Raw genomic sequence first — 18,185 nt, 5'->3', positions numbered from 1 at the left:
TCCAAAATAATTTCAAATGCTGTTTAGGAATCTCAGCTTCTCTACTGATTAGCTCTGTGATCATGAACAAATCATTTAACCTCTCTGATCCACAAAATACAGTGTACTCTTCAACAGAACAGGTCTCCATATTAACCACATCATAAAGATTACCACAGAGATTTTTTTTAAAAAATACAAAACAGCATTTTTAAAAATAACTGACACCAAGCAGTCACATCATAAAGATGAATTTAATTTTAATCCAAATGGGTCCAATTTAAAAAGCAAAAAAAATAAAATAAAATAAATGGTAAAGTGTTGCTAAAATAGAAACAGGTGGGTCTGTGAAGAATGAAGACGGTATACCATCATCTTGCTATTTCAGTCCTCTCTATTACCTCTTTCTTAACATTATACCATCAGAAATAGCAACACGCAGCACATAATGAATTATCCAGAATGCAAAGGGCTGAGCTAAATGCATAAAAAGGTTTCTTGCATAAGAACGCAAATAAATTCAGAGTGACCTATTGACAAACACCACTTCTAGCTGCTACACTATTGCCCTGACTGCAAGTAAACCAGTTTTTCCTTCTATTCACTCCCTTCATTTATGAAAATCTCTAGACAGTAACTGGGGACAGCAGTTCAGGAGGAAAGTAATGTCTTGACTACATGCCAAATAATCAAAAGCAAAATATCATTTCTGGTGCTATCCCTTCAAAGGACAGAAGTTCAAGAACAAATGGCACCTTTATCATCTGTAACATAATTAAAACATAATTGTGCAATCATTTAAATATACACATTTATTGGATACAATTCCATCATTCCGGAAATAAATCAAACCATTCACAAAACTCCTCAGTTGTAAACCCTGCACAGAGGAAAGTGCACAATTTTACAATATACAGTTTATCATAAAAGTGAAAGAATAAAATATATTAAAAATAGTGGATGGACAGAAAACTATTTAATGCGTATTTCCTTTTTTTAACAGAACTTACAGAAGAAATGGCATATTGAATCTCACTTACGTCCATTCCAACTGAATTTTAACCAAATGTTGTGACTGAATGGGACTCAGGGGCATGCCTCTCTTCCACAAGAAAAAAATTCTAAAACCTGGAATGTACTACAAATATGCAAACCTCCCTCATTCATTCACGAAAGAGCAAAAAACAGTGAAGTGGGTTCAGAAGTTGCCTTTACTAGGGGAGTTCTCAAAAGAAACACTCTATGCTATTATTTTACAATTTCACTCTTAGGACAAGTTAAAGCCACATCTTAAACAGCTGTACTCAGGCACGTTTCCTATATATTTCTCGCATTGTTCATACATGGAATGAATGAAATACTTAATCATTTGCTATTCTATTTAGATATTCCTACTTTAACACAAACTTATCTGATATTTTCCCTATATTAATAACATTCAAATTATATGTGTGTGTGCAATAATAAACACTAGACATAATTATATCTATTTCCTTAAAAGGTAACGCTTATTTCAGACAAGGTCTGGCTCAAGGATTAAAATAAGCACACACAGCAGGAAAGTTGTAATGTATATTTTGTTTTTTTCAGGCCATGAAAGAGCTTATATTTCAATATATATAAGTTAACATAAGAACTGTCAATAAAACACCCTAGTTGTACTTCTGTTTAAGAATTAAAGTTATTTTTTTTCTTCTATGCGTTAAGGTACACCTTTAAACAACATTAAAAAAAAAAGAAGCAGCATATTTGAAGTCGAAGGTTCACAAAAATGTCATGGGCAAAAGGAAAGAAAAAGAAAATGTGAACCAAGCTGATTCCAGCAGGGAAGAAATTTCCCCACATACAGAGGTATTAGCCATGAGCAAGGGAAAGCTAGAGGCCCCAGTATGAAATTGGAGCTCCTTGAATTTACAGACTCAGGGGATCCAGGCAAGGTGCTAATCTTCCCTTCCACCTGCGCCCATGACCTGCAACTCCTTCACAAGCACAAGTCTTCTCAAAGTCAGTCAAACCAGAATCGCTTGGATCAGAAATGTTATTTAGCAATCATGTGAATAAAGACATAATTTCTCTAATCACCTGCCTCAGAGAGCATTAAAATTCTGAATCAGAATCATCACTCTTTTCTTTTACATAATTATGACATCAGTTTGAAAGTGCAACTAGGCTAGTCCTAAACAGCCATCACAGTACCAAATACTTACGAGTGGTAAATGAAAAATTCTGATCGCAAAACAATTCACATTTGCATGTTACAATAAAACCACATAACTCCCTCCTCAAAATGTTTCATGTGATGTCTCCTTGAAGTGGCTTTCACTTTAGCTATGTGTGGCTTCCTTTATTTGCTTTAGTGACAAAAATATAAAAATGAATATAAAGAAGCAAAGTCTCTAAAACAAAGGCCAACAGTATTTACAATAGCTAACACGAGGTGTTTGGTTTTTTTCCAGTGTTAACCTAGCGGAAAAACTCAAGGCCCAATAAAAATACCTTTTTTATGTAACTCATAAAGCACTTTTTTATGGTTTAAATTGGTTTGTCTTCTAACACTGTGATAAGGTCAGTAATGCCAAGTAAAGCCTAATTCACAGTCCAGTCCGATTGTTTGTGAGCTTCAGCTACATATTTCTAAAAAGGAAGCAAGAATACTTGCTCCACAAAAGTGCTAGCTTTCCCTACCACAGAAAAGGCCAATTATGTTCTCACTAAGCTAATGTCCAGTACCAACAATATTGTATGTAAAATCAAATCCCTAATAAAGTATATTTTCTAAAAGTTAATGCATACTGCCTAATGAATTTGGCCTTGTATGCACTTCAACGTAATGTTATGGTGGAAAAAAAATAGAATCTGGAGTTAAGACTGTTCAAGTCCAAATGCCTGCTCCACCACTTGCTCGTTTATGTGACCTTGGAAAGGAACTGATTCTCCCCTTGCCTCGGAGTTATTGGAAGGATAAAAGTAAGTAATGCGTGTGCAGGGCGTGCCGTACGCAGAAATGTTATTAATGTTTTTAGAATAGAAAGCTCAAAAATACATAAAGACCCTTTATTACTTGTTTATTTACTTTGAGCAAGATCCGATAGAGAAGCAAAGTAGCTGACAAGTGAACAGAAGTATAATTGTGTGAAATCACATAGTCCAAGACATATGCCAGTAATAAACACACCAACTTTCTAATCATTATTCCTTTAAAAAATATTTTTCCACTCCCTGAAATGACAAAATTTTTAAATAAATCTCAGGGTAGGCAAAAGCCATTAGACGTTTTTTTTTTTTTTTTTTAATTTATCATTCCAGAGTACAGCTATAGAAAAAATACATCAATTAGGTAAGGAAAAGATCAAGTTTCTTAACACACGTGGGATTATTTTCCCATGTTACAGATGCAGAATCTAAACTAAAGATTTGTGAACTCACTCATCCAGACTGACTGGCTCCAAAAATTCATTTGGTTGCCAGGCTTATTAGATAAAGGCCTGGGCAGATCTACTAAGGACATAAATTGGGGCAAATAACTAAAAAGAAGAGAGAAAAATCCAGATGTTTAAAAATATCTGAAAAGGCTAGAATCAGAAAATGAGGTAAGCATGATTAAATCAAATTAAGGTGACACTTGAAATTTTGTGCTTACAATTGTATAAAATAATCACAACATCCAGAGTGAAGGAGACCTAGCTTATAAGTTTACATGAAAATTCCTGGGGAGGGAGATGAGAAGGCTGGGTATTCAATACATCAAGGTTACTAGAAAAAGCAATTCAACTTGGCCTGCATTAATAAAATGTATATGCGGGTGCTGCAGGGCGGTAAACAAACAAGTACTAACATCATCATACTTTTGTGATGAACAAGTATATCTTTTACAGTCAATTTGTTTGTTGGCGGGGTGGTGAGGTGACAAAACACATGATTAATTACATGCTAGGCATCTAAGCACTGGGAAGATGAAGCTGACGAGCCCTTGTTCTGGATGACTTCAAGGTTAAAGAGAACATTTAGTTGCAAATGTTTGTGATACACTGAGTGTACCAAGTACATGAAGGAGTGCAGACAGCTGTGCCTGAGGGGATCAGAGAAGTTTTACACAGATGAGGACACAATAATAAGCAAGAGTGTTCCATGGGGCAGGAAAGCAAAATGAAGCCATGAAAGGTATCTTTGGGGTTTTTTCAATAGTTTAGTTCCATCAACTTTATATAAACACAGAGAAGCATTCAGAGTACACATATGAATAAAAAATGTTCTCCCTGCCCTCAAGAATTCACATTGTTATAAATTAGAGACTTAAAGTAAATTAAACACAATGTAAAATATGCCCTATTACATGCATTTTCAAAAGTCATGCAATATAGGTTAAATTCCATAATACATATAGAGTTCCCACAAACCAATTTTAAAAAAAGGGTCAACCACCAAATATGGGATCAGCACAATCAGATGTTCATCTTAAAATGATCACTATAGCGACAATATGGGAGGGGACAAATTTGAAAGCAAATAGTCTATATTGGAAGGCTACTATTGCACGGTGAAGTACTTAAAAGACCTGAACTTCACCACAGGTTTAATTAACTGCATTGCTGGTTGTAACATCACCCACGATAGGAAACACAGGAGAAGAAATACCCCACTTTATACTGACCATACCTGTCCATAGCAACTACTGTTTACAAGGCTTGAGAGAAAGCTCTAGAAAAAAAGAAAATAGGTTGCAAATACAGATGTGTTTATCATCAGCCTATAAGCAATAGTCAATCCTATGAGTATAAGGAGATAAAGTTGCCTGAATAAATGTGTAAAGGGAAAAAGGAACATCCACATTTAGGACTCAGTCAAGAAGAGCTGGGGGAAAAAATAGTCAGAGAGAGGAAATCCAAGAAAGCCAACGAGGGCAATGTTTCAAGAAGAAAGAGGTGGCCCCTCATGTCAAATATCATAGAAAGCAGCAGGTAAACAGTCACTGGTGACTGTTGCCAAGCTGTATCAGAGGAATTATAGAGGCCCCCAAACTACAATGGATTTGACAGTGTGTAGGAGATGAGGACGGATATACTTTAACACAGGTTACTTCTAGAAGCAGAAAGCTGTGCTTTCAAAGGAGCTATCCAATAATGAAATAATAATACCTAACAGGCATCGAGAGCTCTTTTTGAGCCCTGTCAGGGTTACAACAACCTTGCAATGACAACACTTATGATCCTTTCCAGTTTCCAGTAGGAAAAATGGGCACAGGGTGGTTCCATGACCATCCCATGAACACTCAGCTGGCACATGGAGAAAGCAGGATTTAAATGCAAGTTCTGTCAAACTGTACACCAATGGTCTTTCCACACTCTGATGCTGCTTCTGGATCACTGGAGACACTGAGGGCTGGGGGTCGGGAAGAGCTTGTTAACCATTTAACATTTTTTGGAAGCTAGCTGAACTAGCTGACTTTTAAAGTCGCTTCCACTTTCAGGAGCCCATGATTCTATCATGCACCTGGCTCACAGATATATAATAGCCACAGAAATCCAGATAAACATGCCTATCACTCCTCTTGCAGCACTTTTTATGCCACTTTCATTTAAAAATAAGCCCACATCCTAACAACATGCAAACATATATATACATGTATATGTATATGCATATGTATACATATTAGTGTATATACACATATGTCACACTGAAAAAATTAATATTAGTCCCACCCACTTTTGCAAACAAACAAAAATGAAAGTACAGTCTACGATGACAGCTAATCATTCCCTATTCTGCACTCCACAGCATGTTGCATCTTGTGCTATTAAAATAATTACAACTTATATTGTGATTTTCTTTCATCCCCCATGGTGGACAGTAATCTTTAAAAAGTGACTATTTTATTTTAAGCCCCAAGAAGATAGCACAGAGCCAGGCAAAAAGTGGGCGGTAAAACTATGATGCATTCATGAACAGGATGGAAGGATAAATGGCAGATAAAGGAAATAATATTTTAACAGCCAATTAATACTCAAAAATAGGATATGTAATCCATTTACCAGGTGGAATATTACAGTTATATCAGACTTGAGGGGAGCAGTATAGAAAATTGAGTGATACTTGTAAGAGGCATGGGTTATAGATTTTTTAAAATTTATCTTTACTATAGATTTAAAAACTGACATCAAAGTTCACTTTCAAAAAAGTTCCAGAAATACAGATTTTTTTCCTAGATACAGTACCACCCAAAGGCAAAGTGAAAACTTTAGTCAATTCACTGAATTCTTTTTTAAAGATCACTTACTTTAGAAACGTCTATTAAAGGTAGCCCATTTTATCCTAAATAAAAAATTAATCATGGAATTTCAGGCATGGCCCCTGGGAGATGTTTAAGAAAAGAAGATTTCATGGGGTACTTTGAAATCTCGCCAGAGGTGCTTACTTATACATTTTAAGACCTATTCAATCTACAGATCTGGCTAGCACAAGTGTATTCTCTAATCTTCTGTCTCAGTCTTTTTTATTCCCCCATCAAGATGCATATGACATAACATTCACTTGCACACAACACTAGCATGTTTGAATCCAGATTCTAATAAGCTATACTTAAAAATGCTCACGGAAATAAGGCAAACGTTGACACAGATTACAAGAATGTATAATTACACCATGATTAAAGCGTATCAATAAGATGAGAAAGATAAGTTATGCAAAATGCCCACCCTGACAGCTGCCGCTTCATTTCTTTCTCTCCCACATGAGAACACACATCAGAATGCAAGTGAAGAGCAAAATTTGGGAGTTGACCATGAATCCATCCCAATTCATACATAGATATCCTATGTAATAAAAACCCAGTGACCAAACTGCAGAATGACCAGAACGACCAGTCGCTATGACGCACACTGACCACCAGGGGGCAGACGCTCAACACAGGAGCTGCCCCCTGGTGGTCAGTGCGCACCCACAGTGGGAGTGCCACTTAGCTGACTGAGATGAGAGGTGCTCCCACAGCTGGCAGATCCCTGCAGGCCAAGCCCCCCACCAGTGCACGAATCCCATGCACTGGGCCTCTAGTTTTAAAATAAGTCATTTGCAAACTTCTGTGCCTTATCAGTATCTGTTAATGCCTCACAGCTGAGTGTAACACAGAAATGTGTTGTGACACCACAGTTGGAAGCCACTGACCTCTTTTAGGCCTCAGTGAAACTTAAGCTTGTTATCAAATTACAATTGAGCTCACTGGGTTAGCCAAATTCAATGGCCTTAGGAGCTGTTTATCAACAACCTTCAAAGACTGGGTGCCAGAAGTAAGAGCAGGCAGGAGAGGCAGGTTCAGCTCTGGTCAAGAGGGGTACTGAGCTGCCTTCATGGTGTGATTCGAAAAGTAAACAAAGGAACTGGCCGGTCCTCCATTACCCCACTAACCCCACAATAGTTCATGTTATCATGCTCTCTTTATTACTTGCCTGCATTACAAATAAAAGCAAGCAAAATGAAAGCCAACGGCCTCTAGAAAATCACTGTTAAAATGCATCTGCTACCCAGGGTTTCTGGGAGGTTCCTACTTATAGAGCAGATGAGGTATTTGACACCTGAAAGCTGCAGAGGAACCGGAGAAAACACAACTGAGTGGCATTTCCTGGGGAAGGGCATGCAGAGGGAAGGCATGGCATGAGGACAGTGACACTCCTCCAAGCAAGAGACACCCTGGGAAGAACGCGAGATTGGGCCCACCAGCGAAGAGCGTGCACTCCAGGAAGTGTGAAGGCTTGCAGGTGGACACAGAAGGGCAAAGCGAGAGCACCCACCGAAGCACCCAAGTCCAAGGTGCCAAAGGTTCCACAGAAGGAGGCAAGCCAAGATGAAACTTTGCTCCCTTCTCCATTTTCAAGAGACCCTGACAACGTGACATGGTGTTAAAGGAAGGCTGCTGGGATGGCCAAGGACCCAGAAACCACGCCATGTGGAGAAGAGCTAGGAGACTTAAAAACATGATAGTAAAGGTTGTTACTATCCAATAAGCTTCCTTGTGGAAGACACCAAGCTCATTTTATGGAACTCTACAGGGCAATGGGAGGAACAATACATGTGCTACGTCAGAGCATCGGATGGAGGTCAAGCATAAGGAAACATTCTGGCAAGCAGAAATGGCCAGGATGAAGCAGGAAGTCTTAGGAAGCAGGGAATTCTTCCCACTAAATGTGTTCAGGCAGCAGCGGAATTACCATCCATCAGGGAGGAGGGACAGGGGTTCCCCCCTGGGTATGGCCCCAGCTAGAATTCTGGTGCACCTTCCAATTCTAACAGTCTGACTTGTTTTGCTTAGGCTCAGACAAAAGGTTCTTCCTAATTCAAAATTGTACAAATTTAGATTTAGATCACATTTACAATCCAAATAAATGAGGATCATTTATTCTCTCCATTCAGAAGATCCCCATAATTCACACCAGTGCTAAATGTCACTGATTGATCTAAAAAAAAAAAAAATCACCTAAATCTCTGATGCATCCCAATAGTGTTTTTTCTTATTCAGTTGATAGTGGTGATGGACAATATCTGAGTGTGATTCACTGTGAAAGATACTTCTTAGTACTTGAAATCCATAGTTAAATTGCCACTCAACCTTTACTTTTTAGGACTGAATAATCTCTCAGTTGCTGTTGCAATTTTGAAGTCCTTTAAGCACTGGGGGTGGGGACGGGGGTGGGGGGGCAGATTCTTATTTCTTAACATACTCTGAATTTTCCACATCCGTGTCTGGAAGTGCATGTGGAATGAGACAGAGTGCTGAAATAGAATTTTGATCGTAGGTGAGGGGTATAGAGAGGTTGCTGAGTGCAAATTAACATAAGTTGACATTAATAAGATTTTATGTAGGAAACTATTCTTTCCTTAGTCTTCAACTCCCTAAAAGAAAAGTATTTCTACACTAGAAAGACAGATTAAATCCTGGCCCATAAACCAGAGCTTGGAAAGCCCTGGCTGGCCTACTTTAATGGGGGCCATATGAGCAAGTCTGGGCCAATGTAGGTCCAACGGTCCTCTGTGAGAACAGGGCTATGAGCAGGTGCCCCAGCATACTGCCTCCCTGTTGATCTCATCCCAAGGCTGGCTTTTCTCAAAACATTCACCATGTAGACATTTTATCCAGGGAGCTGACTCACAAGCAGCCTGAAATCACGTGATGGGCCTGAAGATTTTTTGTTTGTGTTACACAGACACCTAATATCTGCACCTGCAGTATGTTGTATATCTCTGTTCTGGGTCCTGAACATTAACATTTATTCATTTGCACATTTCTCTAAGTAAGTAATATAACTGTGAAAGTCAATCTGGGCCTCCCAGATGCTTGTCATAATAGTTACACCCCCCACCCCCCACCCTTCCACCCAACCTGGAGTCATCACAAGTCTTCCAGAGAAAAAAGCATCGCCCACCTTTGACTGACACCCTATAACTGACACTGACCCACTGAAAACCAAGCACTCCCTGGGTAAGCCACTCCTGCTAGGTATGCTGCTGCAGGCTGGCAAAAAAAAAAACAATTTCAAATAATGGAACACAGCATTTCAAAACTCATGTGAAAAAATTCTTCTACAGGATTGGCACTTACAAATCAAGAAACTCATCAGATGTTTGTGATCTGCCCATGATTTAAATTACACAAAATTTCAAAATAGAAAAGAACCCAATAATTGAGAAATTTAAATCCCTCTTATTCTTGCATCTGGTATTTCATTCATTTAACAACCATCTATCAAGTGCCTATTCTACAGCCCTGGCCCAGTGGGTCAGTTGGTTGAAGCATCACCCCATACACCAAAAGGTTTTTTGGTTGGATCCCCAGTAAACAATTGATGTTTCTCTCACATTGATGTTTTGTTCTCTCCCCCCCCTCCCCCGCCCTTCCTCTCTCTCTAAAATCAGTAAAACATACCCACCCAAGAATTTTCAAAAAAAATGCCTATTCTTCAGTGCTGAAGATAAATGGAACCAGGCCCCACTCTCCTGAGCTCTCTACTTCCTAGGAGGAAGGGGCGGGGACAGAAAGGTAAACAAATAGTCAAAGCAACAGGCTCTATTCAGGGTGTCTGCTGTGAGGATGAAGAAGCTGAGTCCCTTTACTCCAATTGAAGGTATCAAGAGATATGAGTCCCAGAGGAGGTGACATTTGAACAGCTTGAATAATGAGAATTAAATAATGAAAACTGTTATCATGCAAATAATCAGACCGACACAGAGCAGGTATCTGTGTACTTTAATTTATTAGCATTAAATATGCATAACAGACCAACAATGTCAGGTTTAATTTGCACACGCGCTCGCACGTGCACCTACACACACTCGCACAAAACCACTTGTGATTCCTTTGTTTGTAAAAAGCAAAAATAAGAAGAAGAATAACACAAACTTGAAGAGTCCTGACTCAGGTTCTGTCATTCTAAGAGAATGTATTGTGCTTTTAATTTGATAAAATGGAATAGCTTATAAGATGTTTAAAAACAAATATCCAGGGATGGCTTAAAGCCCACTTAGGAGAATATAAGGTGTCAGCAGAATTGGTGCCACTTTTTTTAACTTTCCATAGCCCATATATCTTCCCGCTGGATAGCATCTAATGACGTTTGGGGGCCAGGAGGTTGTGTTGGAGAAGGCTCATTTCTGGATTACAAAAGCATTACAGAAAATGATAAATTGAGATATAAATAATGGAAGAGGGTTTCATTTGTTTTAGTTTGTGTGTGTGTTTTTTCATGAAATTTGCCAGGTCATTTTCTCTTCAAGTCCAAGTCTGGACAATAATTAAAATACATAAATAACCCAATAAATCAAACATTGAGTGATTAACATATCTTTTTCTGCTTATCAAATATTGATCAGCCTAAGGAGAAATACAACAAAACTGAAAGAAGCTTTCAAGTTCAAGCTAATATAAGTTGAAAAGGATTTAGCCTTTTAAACTCAACTGGCACAAAGCCAGTCCAAATGACTAAATAACAAAACTGCTCTCAATCTCATTATGCCACCTTTTTAAGGTCTCCTCATCCTCCATTCCCTAATATGGCTGGAGAAGGAAGCAATTACCAACCAGTCACCATATAGAACCATTTACAACAAATCATAACTTAATGTAATACACTCAAAATAATCAAATAATTTTTCTACACATATTGCTTAAGGAGGCAGGTGAGAATTTTATAATGTCCAGATCATTCAGTTAGAATTTATTCAGTGCTTAATAAGCAAGGCATCGAGCTAGGCACTACTGGTTCAATGACCATACTTCCAAAATGAAAATTTTGAATACACACATCAACAAAAAATGTTATGTAACTTCCAAGTTTATGCAGCAACCTGGGAGACATAGTTTAGACACTGACATACTAGAATTTCCAAAACATTCCAATGCTACATAGTAGACACAACTAAACATTTAATATCAAAAGTAGTAGTAGCTCCTCCCCCCAAAAAAAAAATTGGGGTTGTAGAAAGAGACTCTATATATTTTAATTTTAGAGCTGATGAATTTTTTTTACTTAACTCCATATGAATAAAATTGTCTTTGAACATCAACCATCATTCTTCTAGTTTCACAACTGTAGAAAGTACCTGAAATTGACTACACTGTAAGGTGGTATGTCATGATCTGAAGGCAACTGTTAACATAAACCTCTGATATCCATTTGTTTGTTTTGCTCTTGGCAGGCATGTGCAGAATTTCCAGTTGCAAGAGATAAGAGTAAGTTCATAGAAAGTCAGATAGACCATATTTTAAAATAGAGCCATAATATATTTTGCTGTGAGGCAAATGCATGGATTAGGGGAATAAAAAGAAGAAAAACACCAAGTTCTATTCCTCTCTATGATTGTATCAATAAGAACTCATCAAATTCTAAAAACACAGCATTTTAATAAGTGATTGCTGCTTCCTCCGTATTTTTTTAATATCTAAGACTTCAGCTACCTGAGTGTACATTTATAAAATGGATTTTAGCTCCCAGGAATAGGTCTAAATCCTCCAATCAATAGTCCACCTATTTAAGACATTATTCAGAACACCTCACCATGGAGGAATATGAAATGTTTTATTTGATTTCGTATATGAAACATAATTGATGGCTTATCAATTAATATAGCCTGTATGAATATAGCAGATGAAATATTATAGAATAAAATGGGTTAAAAATGCTGAAAATGTCAAGACGAAAGACTTAATTTACAAACTGAAATCTATTTCAGTGTCTACATCATTCCCACCAGATGACTGTATTTTAAAAAAGTGGTGCCCTAGCTGGGTAGCTCAGTTGGTTAGAGCATCATACCAATATGCCAAAGTGATGGGTTCAATCTCCAATCAGGGCACATACACCATACAACCAATGAATGCATAAATAAGTGGGAACAGAGGGAAAGGCAACAGATGAAACAAAGCAGTGCACTCATCACATATAGTTTCATTTCCGCCAAGTATTTAATTGTCATGTAGCAAAGTTCTACAGCCAGCAGGGAATGTTAAGGCCAGACTAAGAGTTAAAGGCAGAATCAGGCAAGGATCAATGAAGAGAGCTAAAGTTTGAAAAAAATGCCTGTGGAGCATCACTACAGAGAAAAACCAGACTATTGAGTATGTCGGGGGAGGGAAGGAGTAGTTATTCTCCTATTTAATGCCCTCCATCTTTCGCCTTATATTATGCAACTAGAGACCCAGTGCACAAAATTTGTGCTCTCGGGGTGGTCCCTCAGCCCAGCCTGCACCCTCTCGCAGTCCCAGAGCCCTAGGGGGGTGTCCAACTGACAGCTTAGGACCATCAGTAGGACATCCTTAGCGCTGCCGCAGAGATGGGAGAGGCTCCCACCACTGCCGCTGCATTCGCCAGCCGTGAGCCCGGCTTCTGGCTGAGCGGCCACGCCCCCTGTGGGAGTGCACTGACCACCAGGGGGCAGCTCCTGCGTTGAGCGTCTGCCCCCTGGTGGTCAGTGCATGTCATAGTGACCGGTCTTTTTGCCATTTGGTCAATTTGCATATTAGTCTTTTATTATATAGGATGTTTCTTTTTTTAAAATGTAAATGTAAAACAATGGATCACATTATTCTAATTTCCAACAAATGTTACTACCAAGATGTTTTCTCTGAATTTTTATACTTTCCTTTTTTTTTTAATCCAAGAACAATCTAAATGAAACAGCTAGTTTTGCTAAATGAAGTAGCTTTTCCAAGGTAATCTAAAAGAATGCTTTTCATCTCTAATGCTGCATCCATTTCCTTTCACTCCTAACGTTTAGAATACTGATAAGGGTCTCTGAACACACTCGAGAAGGTGCTGCAAACCTGAGAAAATCACAGTTAGTTGAAACTTAAATTCAACCTACTTTTCTAAAGTTGCATTCTGGAAGTACAAGTCAAGAAAATCATACTACTACTCACAAGCAGAGCTTTATTTGTAAATAGCAAATTTGTTACACGACAAAAACCAGCTCACTCTAATGAAGGTAACTGTAAACAAATGCCATGGCACACCATGGTAATAATGATCCAAATACTCTTCTTTCTCTATGTAAGCAAATACTTCTAACTGCATTTGATACAAGGAGATAAGCGTAAGGAGCACAGAAATTTCCTCAAAGATAATCCCTTTCCTGCATTAAAGAATAAGTCAATCTCAGAGCACGTAGATGAAGTTCTAGCAAAATTTAGAGTGAAGTCATGGTTTTGTGAACTGTCTTATGTAATTTTTATGAATATGAAAAATTGTTTGGTAATGTTCTCCATTCATTATACATGTACTCTGTACTCACCAAGCATCTGTATACATATTCAAGGGGAACTGCTATTTCATAGTGGACTGATCATCAAAATAGAGTATCATCTCAAATAATTAACCATAAAAATCATACTTATGACAAAATGTTGAATCCAACATTTGCTAATGGCTTTTAAGCCAATAACATACGGTCTGTAAGAAAGCGTAAGAAAAATAGTGGCAGTGTGTCCACCTTAAAAATCAGGATTCGCCAATAAAACTTTTTTCTTTAAATAAAATTTCACATTCAGAATTTCACATCGAGAGGCCTATCAAAACAAACGTAAAATTAACTTTTCTATTTTGTGTTTATTAACCACATTTGCACTGTAGTTCTATAAAAGTATATAGAGCAAACTTTTGGAATTATGGATTGGTGTACTTATGATGAAAAGCTCCATTCATAATATACAAGGTATCCCCAAAAATGCATACACTTACTTCTGTAGATTCTTTTAAATTCTGAAAATGAACCATATATTAAAAAAACACTGACTTTACAATCTCAAAGTGTGTATCCATTATGGGGACATTCTGTATTTATACTATAGCACTGGGGAGAAAAGTAAGGCAAACAGCCACAGAATGGTTGAATGGGCTCTTTCACATTAACTGGTAAAGACACCAAGCCTGAATGTACAAACAATTATTTTTTGCATTCGTCACTTGATGACAATTTAACATTTACAGGTAGAATCCACACTTTGTGATTTAAAACAGGGAATGTGATCTATGTGTTTGCACATAAGTATTTTTTTCATTGATGACACGTTTACTGCTATCATTTGAATTGCAAGCTTTATATTAATTGTTTGAAACTAGGTAATCTTAACATACTCATTGGAGTTACACCTAAACTTCACACATTAGAGAGATATTTGTTACTCTCTGATATTTTAGCAAAAGGTCTTGTTTTAAATGTCAACAGAAAGCCTTAAAACAAACCATAGTTCTTTTGAATGAATTTGAATTGACTGTTTACAGGAGGATCCATGCCTGCAGAAAGAATAGCTGTGCATCTGTAGTCCCATTTCCAGTCATTTTTTTTCAGGTATTTCCTTCTTATTTTGATAGGTCTATGAATACTACATTGAAGCAGGAATGATTTTAATATAACCAAAACAAAATAAGATATTTTATTCTCTTTTTCTTATAAAGGAGACCACACTTTCCCCCATAAGCAAGAGAACACATACACAAAACTTTCAAAACTGAGCAAAGAACAGTTCTGAAGCCCCACAAGAATTCTGATTTAATGGTCTTTAGGCTGCTGGGGTACTTCACCTAAGGGCTCATTATGCAGATGACTTTATTGCCTTCACTCTACTTGCAAGCTCTGGCCACAGAAGAGCCTATCTCTCTGTTCTACACCTCTAACTCCCCCCCACCACCCCCCCCCCCTCACCTCTCTCTCATTCTCTCTCTCTTCACCAGCCAGCCTAGTTTCCAATTTCAGAGGCCCGCTCTGCGCCTAGCCCACGCCCAGCCCTGCTTTGCTCTGCATTCTGACCCCGGGAATGAGGGCTACTACTTCATCCTGGAGGTTCTGCTCTGTTGTATCATCCTTCCAGGTTTCCTAGGACGGTTCCTCCCCGACTCCACCACGGAATACAAGGGCGGTGGATTCCCCCCCCCCCCCCGTGCGATACAGGAGACCCCTGCCTCTCCCGTGCCTCCCCCCACGCATCCCAGCTTCTCTTTGCCAGAAACCTCAGAGCCATCTCCGCCAGACGTAGAGGATCCCGGGCTCCGGGAGAATCAAAGAGCCCGTGAAGAAAGGGGTGACGGGCACGGAGGAAGCCAGCGAGGCGAGTTCACCAATAGGGAGGTGTGCTCCGGAGGGGAACCATTCGAGAGCAATGACAGGTCGGCGGGGGAAGGCGGAGGGCGGCGAGGGAGCTGGGAGAACCGCTCTCGCCTTTCGCAGGGCCTGCGGGGGAATCCCGGGGCCGGGACGGTGGGACGCTCGGGTCGTTCCCCGCCTCCCCGCCCCCGCGCGCGTGCCCTCCGCCACCCCCTCCGCCCGCGGCCGCCCCCGCCCCGCGCGGAAGGCAGCGCCGGGCTCCCCCACGCTCTCCCGCTCTCTCGCGAGTCCTGTGCAGGCCCTTCCAGGGGGAGGGGAAGGGCGCGCGGAGGGAATTGCTGCAATGGATCGCCCAGAGAACCCCTGCCCGAGGCAGGCAGTCTGTGGAGAGCCACCGCCACATAAAAATGCCGTATTCATTTTTTAAAAGCCATAAACCACCCCTCCCTGTGCAAAAGAAAACCATAAACCCGATCCCATGCAAGCCAGCGAGCAGCCACCCACTTCCTATTTCTGTCACAGCAGCTACACCCTGCCAGCAACCACCCCCCGGGCGCCCCCTCTCGCCACCGCCACCCCCGCGGCCGCCTCCCCCAAGGCTCAGCCATTTGCCAACTGATGCCCCCGTCAACAAAAACGCCCCAAGTGGGCCTGGGTGGGAGGCCTGGGGGAAGGGCGCGCGCGCGAGGGGGGCGAGGGTTGCACAATATCCTAGAAGGTCCGTGGCTGGAGCGGGCAGAGAACCCGGGGCGGGGGAGGGGAGGGGAGGCGAGCCGCCCGGGTGCCTGCGGCACACGGTGCACCCGGACGACCGCGGCGCGCCGCTTACCTTTCACCACCCGGTCTGTCGTCGACAACTTGGGATCAATTGCCTTGGGCTCGGACATCTCCAGCCGCCCGGGGACAGCGACGCGCTGTTCGTTCGTCCGTCCGACTGCACACCCCGACCGGACAGGCGGGCCAGACACTCAACGCCGCCGCCGCCGCCGCCGCCGCCGCCGCCGCGCTGCACCCCGCTCGCTGGAGCTCTGGGTTCTGAGCTGGCTGTAAAGTTACTGCCTTCTCCGCGCGTCCCTCTTCCTCCTCCGCCGCCGCCGCCGCCTTCACTCCTCCTCCGCCGCCACCAGCCCCGCCGACTCGGCTCCCGGCACGCGTGTGTGCTGGTTATTTATTTATTTTCTGAGCACGCCTCTCGGTTCTTCTTTTATTCTTGGGGAAGGGGGATGGGGAGGAGGAGCGCACACTCGAGCACCCACCCAGGCACGGAGAGCGGGCACCGCGGAATGGAGCCCCACGCGCGCACACAGCCGGGATTAAGACCGATCACATGGGGAGGGCCGGGGGCGAGAGAGGAGAGGCAGGGCCGCGGATGTCAGTGCCACCAACCGCGCCTCGGCGTCCCCGGCGGCGGAGAGGCGCCCGCCGCTGCTGCTGCTGCTGCTGCTGCTGCCGCCGCTGGTGCTGCTGCTGCTGTTGCTGCTGCTGCTGTCGCTGCTGCCGCCGCCGCTGTCCCCGCCGCTGCTTCCCCACACCGAGCACCGCAGCAAGTCCGCGGCCGCCGGAGACGTCCCACCGCCCGCTCGCCTCTGCGTCCCGCGCCGCTCCTTCACTCACACAGGCAGAGCCGCGGAGCTCGGCAGACACAGTCCCAGGCGCAACCTACCCTCCGCCGCCGCCGCTGCCGCCGCCGCCACCGCGCCCGCCTCCGCCTCCTCCCCTTCCTCCTCCCGGCCCCCGCCTCTCACTCCCGGGCCGCCTCCTCCTCCACGCGGAGCCCGCCCCCGGATCCCGCCCCCACGTCGGAGCCCCTGCTGCTTATTGGCCGGATGGCGCGTCACTCTACGCCAGGTGGCGGCCTCCCGGCTCCGCCCGCCTCCCGCCCCTCCTCCCGGCCCCGCCCCCCGCTCTGTTTTCTCCCAGCTGCCAGCCCGCGGGCCTGCCGCCTGCGCCGCCCAGCCCTGCTCAGGTGTCACTGTGGCTGGCAGGCCGGGATTCGGGCAGGAACTCGGGCCGGGGTCGCGCCTGGGTGGAGGGAGGGGGGGGAGGCTCTACCAGCCACCCCAGCCCCACGTGGCTCCCTCCCCTGGACCCCGCACACACCCCCTCGCCGCTTGGGTGCCCGTGCCTTGGCGGCTGGGTTAAGCCACCGTGTGAGTAGCCGAGTGCGGAGGGTGTCTCCGGGTGTGTGCGTGGCTCCGGAGAGGGCACGAAGGGAGGAGGCTGGGAGCGGAGGGAAGGGGCGAGGGGCCACGAGCGGGCGGAGGAAGGCTGGGCGCGGGGAGCTCCGCGGCCCGAGGCGCAGTTGCTGTCGCCGCCACCGCTGTCCAGGGAGGATCGCCAAAACGTCCGCGAATAAACAACTTACCTGGGGGGGCCGGGCTCCTCTGGTGATGCGTGTGCCGCTGTTTTAGCTATTGCGCCCTTTTTTTTTTTTTGCAGGCGACGTGTTGCTTGCTAACATTTAGTTCCATACCTTGGCGGGGCTGGGGGGGGGGGGGGTCTTGGGAGAGGTGCCACCCAGCGTCTCGGGCAGGGGACGTGGCCGGATGTGCTGAGCGAGGTGGGACGCGGGCGCTTGCTATCCGAGGAAGATCGGGGCAGGAGTCAAAATGACCCCGGACAACTCT

At 43.0% G+C, this 18,185-nt stretch overlaps 1 protein-coding gene across 1 annotated transcript in view; it reads right to left on the bottom strand.

Annotated features, from left to right (window-relative positions):
* Positions 1-17,260, bottom strand: part of PPP3CA (protein phosphatase 3 catalytic subunit alpha) — a 322,050-nt gene extending 304,790 nt beyond the window's left edge. The window contains exon 1 of the mRNA XM_079770908.1: positions 16,388-17,260. Coding sequence (XP_079627034.1) covers positions 16,388-16,445 — 58 coding nt within the window. The 5' untranslated portion in view covers positions 16,446-17,260. The remainder of the gene's footprint in view (positions 1-16,387) is intronic.
* Between the last annotated feature and the right edge of the window lie 925 nt (positions 17,261-18,185).

Source organism: Cnephaeus nilssonii (genome assembly GCF_951640355.1).
Source record: "Cnephaeus nilssonii genome assembly, chromosome: 1".
In the NCBI taxonomy this organism is placed as follows: Eukaryota; Metazoa; Chordata; class Mammalia; order Chiroptera; family Vespertilionidae; genus Cnephaeus; species Cnephaeus nilssonii.
This window is presented reverse-complemented; position numbering and strand designations above follow the sequence as displayed.